This window comes from Charadrius vociferus, unplaced genomic scaffold, assembly GCF_000708025.1.
Source record: "Charadrius vociferus isolate BGI_N301 unplaced genomic scaffold, ASM70802v2 scaffold435, whole genome shotgun sequence".
Classification (NCBI taxonomy): domain Eukaryota; kingdom Metazoa; phylum Chordata; class Aves; order Charadriiformes; family Charadriidae; genus Charadrius; species Charadrius vociferus.
The window spans coordinates 399240-404339 of NW_009648540.1; the positions used below are offsets into that span (position 1 = coordinate 399240).

General features: G+C 36.2%; 1 protein-coding gene across 1 annotated transcript in view; it reads left to right on the forward strand.

Annotated features, from left to right (window-relative positions):
- The first annotated feature begins 251 nt into the window (after positions 1 to 251).
- LYST (lysosomal trafficking regulator) overlaps positions 252 to 5100 on the forward strand; it is a 66201-nt gene continuing 61352 nt past the window's right edge. Inside the window, exons 1-2 of the mRNA XM_009885933.1 lie at positions 252 to 440; positions 2765 to 2855. Of these exons, the coding sequence (XP_009884235.1) occupies positions 252 to 440; positions 2765 to 2855 (280 nt within the window). The remainder of the gene's footprint in view (positions 441 to 2764; positions 2856 to 5100) is intronic.

Here is a 5100-nt window from a genome sequence, read left to right on the forward strand (position 1 = left end):
TGTCATGGGCTTTTACCTGATAGGTTTACAAAATGAGTGTTTGGGGTCATGAAAGTTTCAATGAAATAACTGAAATTATCTAAGCTCATTCTTCCCATTCCCTTCCACCCTACATTAGTTCTGCAGACATCCTTTGCAGGGGTGGGATGCTGCGAAGAAACAGTCCTCTCTTCCCGCAGTCTTTTTTTCCATAAAGAATGTATTTTCTGATGGATTTAATTTCTGTACTTTTTTCTACTTACAGCTCAGACATGAGCAGTGCCAGTAACTCACTGGCACGGGAATTCTTGACGGATGTCAACAGACTGTGCAATGCAGTGGTACAGAGGGCAGAGGCGAAGGAAGATGAAGAAGAAACTCATATGGCAGCACTGGGACAATACTTGGTTCAAGGCCGTGGGTTTATTTTGCTTACCACACTGAACTCAACTATTGATCAGGTGATAGTTTTTCTTACCTGGTTATAATTTTTGTATTGAGCTTTCTGTGTGGATTTGTCTGGCTCATGTTGTTCATGGTGCAGGTTTTCTTGCCTTTTTATGGTAGAGCATATGAGTTAATTGTGAAGATGAGAAATTCAGAAGGCTATGTTGCAGTTGCATTCTGTCCTTCAGCAAGAACAGGAAAATAAAACATAGTCCTATACCTGTATGCCAGGTGATGCTGATAGTTGCTAAACTTCTGATTAGTTAGGACGTGTGAAGCTCAAGTGAAGTAGCTGGGTGGAAAGAGGCATGAAGTGTTTACTGAAGCTGCAGCACAAACTGACAGTTTTTAATTTGAGAAGGTCCTCCTGGTTTGAGGCAATAAAATAAAAATATACACCTTTTTATTTTGTTTATGGGCCATGAGATATATTTTTGTTCTTTAAGTAGCTTGCTCTTGAACATAATAGAAAGTAAATGTTTTGTAACTTTAGCTTGGAAGAGAAAGCATTTTAGAAGAGGTGATCGGTTTATACTATTTTTTTTATATAAGAAGTTTAGCATACATCCCTTTAGCTGCAGATGTCCATTTCCTTCTATTTTTCTTCAACACTATTGGATATATACTAAGCAATGGGTAGGATGAGATGTGCATTAAGTCTTTATGCTTTGAAACTGCAGATCCCAGTGTTTAAAAATAGTGAACCAAGTGAATCCTAGTTGAGTTTATTCAGCCCTTATCTTAAGTGAGGTCAGCTGTTAATGCTGGTCAAATTCATCATGGAGGTTTGCATTTCCTTCATGAGGTGGCTTGTGCTAAGGCTCCAGTCAGGTCTGCTGATTTGGTTCTAGATTTCATAGGTGCACTACCTAAACAGTAAATACTCAAGACTGCAATTATACATAATTGCTAAGAAGAATCCTTACCACTTCTAGAGCTGTGGGGTTTTTCGATGTCACTCAAGTTCTGCATAGTTGCTGTTAATAGAGGCTTCAGGACTAGAGCTGCTGGAAAAAGACGGCTTTTGTGTAGGAAGAAAACGGGGGATTCCGTGTACCTCCATTCCAATCAAAACCTAATTCTGAAGTAGAAGGGGAAAAAAGCTTGTGGCATTCTTCATGCAACATCAGCAATTCAGCAATTATTTCCCTAGGAAATACATGTTTTTAAGAAGGTGGAGGGAAGAGGAACTTGATTAATGAGGACAGACAAATTCTGGAAGCGTACCACTGAAATTTGAAAAGTTAATATTTTGCTTTTTCCACTGTTATTGTGCTTTGAATGCTGTATTGCTTGTTCCTATTCCTAATTAATTTATCTTGCTGAGAATACCTTTAATAGCAGAAGAGAGTTGGGAGAATGACTTTGAAAAAACTGTTTTCAGGTCTAATTGTATTGTATCAGTAGTTTTAGATTTTTTTAATTTTCATTTAAATTGATAGTCTCATCAGACAAATATTAACTATTTATTATATATAGCTCTATATATAATGGTATATATTTGTTATATATAAATATAATTTTGTACATTGCTTATCTCTGTGCATTTTAATTTTATTGCTACCTTGAATTTTTGGAGAAGGGTGTTGCCTCAGCTGCATATCCCTGCGTGATGTTAAGTGCCAAAATGCCTGAGTCAGCTTTTTGTATTTGAAAATTTTTGATCTTTAAGACCAAAACCATCCTGATAGCGCTGCATAGCACCCAGTAAAGGAATTGTGTTTGAATTCTGTGCCTTCTGCTGTTCCTCTCTGCATTGAAATTCTTAGTCTATAAGTCTTAGAATCCAAGTAGGAGTGAGGGCATTTTGATGGCTATTCTGTTTTTTTAATTAAGAATAACCTTCCCTCTTTCCTCCAATAAAAAGCCTTTCTGTTGTGAGTCAGTAACACAACTTGGTAAATGTAAGATTTTTTTCATTTGCTTAAAGGTGTCATTTTGGGGAAAGTAAAGTTTCCCATAAAGTTCTTCAAAGTCATGCTTTTGGAACTATATAAGTTTTAACCTTGTCTTGGGCTTCATGTTGGCTTTGTTTAAATCAACAAGTTATTTGCTTTTGACTTTTCTGGTTTTGTTCTTTGGGGGAGGAGTTCCTTCAACAAGAGGGATTAGGAGACCTTCATATAGAAAAAGTTGGAGGTGTAATAAATATCTTAGGTGCTTTCTGCTTGGCTCTAGTTAATGATTATAGCACTCCACAGTTAGGTCATTTTTTTCAGTGCGTAAAACAGCAGAAAGGTGAGGGCAACTGAATGTTAAATAGCTTTGTAAAATAAAGAAGGCTAATCCATTTTTTTAAAGTATGTAAACTTTTGTTTCTCTTCTGTTTCTAACATAGGAGCTGACATGTCGAGAAGAACTTCTGACCCTCCTCCTGTCACTTCTGCCATTGGTGTGGAAAATCCCTGTCCAAGAAGAAAAAGCAATAGGTATGTCTTATCACTTACAGTATTAAGGACCTAGAGGAAGTGGTTTGTGTATTACTAGAGAGCCTAGGACTCCCAACTACAGAGTAGTACTTCATTCTAGGCTAGGAGGATGATATGTATTACAGTGAAAATGTGGTTTCTGCAGGGATTTTAAACTCAAATACCAATGTTCTGTCAGCATACAAGGAAGATGAAATCGTACAGGGAAGGTAAAGGCTCTTGGTTAGTGTGAAAGGCATTGCTTGCCTTACTGTTTAGCTGAACTTGACGGTGATGAGATTTGTTTTCTTTTCAGGTGATTTTTTGGGGAAAAGATATTTGAAAGATTATATGATATTTTTGCTAATGTGAAGTGTTTCATGATGCGTAGAAGGGGAAAACATACTGATTCGTTTTAAAAACAAAAAAAGTAATATGTGCTGATGCTAGAGACAGTACAAGACAGACTTTCTTCTGAAATTGAAGAAGTGGGAAGTAGAAAATAAGCTTAAAGCATTCTTTAGAAAATATGATGTTCTGTGTCAAACTGATGTGCTAATCGAGGAATTGAATCACAAGGGTTCAATTGCCAAAGAGTCAGTTTGAAGTGAATTAAAGAAATGAAAGGGATGATAGAAAATAAATTCTGTGCAAAAAAAACTAAACCAGGAAATGGCAGTGGTTGGTTTGTTGTTTGGTGTAGTTTGTTTTGGGTTTGTTGTGGTTTTTTTGGTTTAGGGTCTTGCATTTGTCTGATTAATTCTTTTCCCTTTTAGAGGATAAAACAAAGAGGATGAAACAAATGAAATTACCTGTCTGTTAGAGTTCCTAAGGATTCTCCCAATTTTTGCTATTTTAAACTTGTGCAAATTGAAGGGCTTTGTTAATGTTTGTAGACTTGGAGTGTTTAAAATGCCAGTTTCATAGCACTTCTATATAATAAACTTTCTTGTTTGCTTAGTTACATCTTTCTTTCATGCTCTTGCAAGTGTGATTGAATTAAATAAACATTTTGGTTATGTTATGAGAGCTTAGTGAGTTTTCCAGGGTTAGTTTAAAATGCTGTTGTGTAAAGAGGTTAAAAGATGTTCTAATTTTGCACTGTGCACAATGTACAGGTTTTGCTTTTACAAATTTTCCTCTCATAGTGCTGATGCAGTAAACATGATGTGTATCCAGTTGTTCACTAAGAACTCTTTCTGTTTTTGTTTTGTTTTCTTGGACTGAAATAAGTCCACCTGTATTAGGCAGCTTTTTTCTTTCTATGCAGGAAATATCCTTTATTTGATAAAGTATTCCTGGTTAATTTCCTGCCTTCAAAGCAGATGATGTTTCTTCCTTAAGCATAACAACTGTGACTTTATGAAACAGTCATGCTTTCACATGGAAGCATGTTTTCTTTCAGTTTTATTAGTGATTGTATCTATTGTGTGGTCTTCTGGGGTTTGAGGTGGGGGCTGGTATTGTTAACTATCGGACTTCTCTTAATACTACATTTACTGGATGGTGGTTACTTGCAGTTGTTTTAGGCTAGGTATTTCACTAGCCAAAGCCACCAGATACAATTCTGTCACTACTTCAAAATGACGATGGATTTTATCCAAGAACATACAGACTTTTTTCTCTGCCTGCTTTTTTGGCAGTTTATGATCTGAGTTTACCAATACAAATTAACTGGTGGTACTTGCATTTTATTCTTCAAATTTTTCTTGCCCATTGAATCAAATTTATGTTTTGTATTTGCTATTTTGTACTGTGTGTTTGAAAGTTGGGGTTTTTTTCTTGTCTTGGTTTTTGTGGGAGTATTCAACACACTAAACTTTATTCTTTTCCATCTCTCTTGTCCCTGACTCTTAAAATCCACTACTTCTATTTCTGCTTTTTGTGTTTGGAACAATTAATGCTGAAGTAAAGGCTAAGGTCTGTATACTTGAAGATCTGCACTGTTTTGAAGTAAAGAAATTTGGTTTTTATGTTACCACTGGTACGCTAACAATTTCTTCATGCATTCTAAGGGGACTGAGTTAATGCACCCAGTTCCTGTAGCAGCTGAGTTGCAAAAAGTGACAGTGGGTCATCAAATTGAAAAAGACCTTTTTTCACCCCTTAATTTTTTTTCACTTGTGGCATAGGGCCATTTGGCAGTGCTTATAGTGGACTTCGAATATGTCAAATGGTATACACAGAGTAAATATAGCTTGAGTAACTGGCTAAAACTGCTTCCATAGCAAAGTAATAGAGGAGATCTCAGAGCTGGTATCCTGCT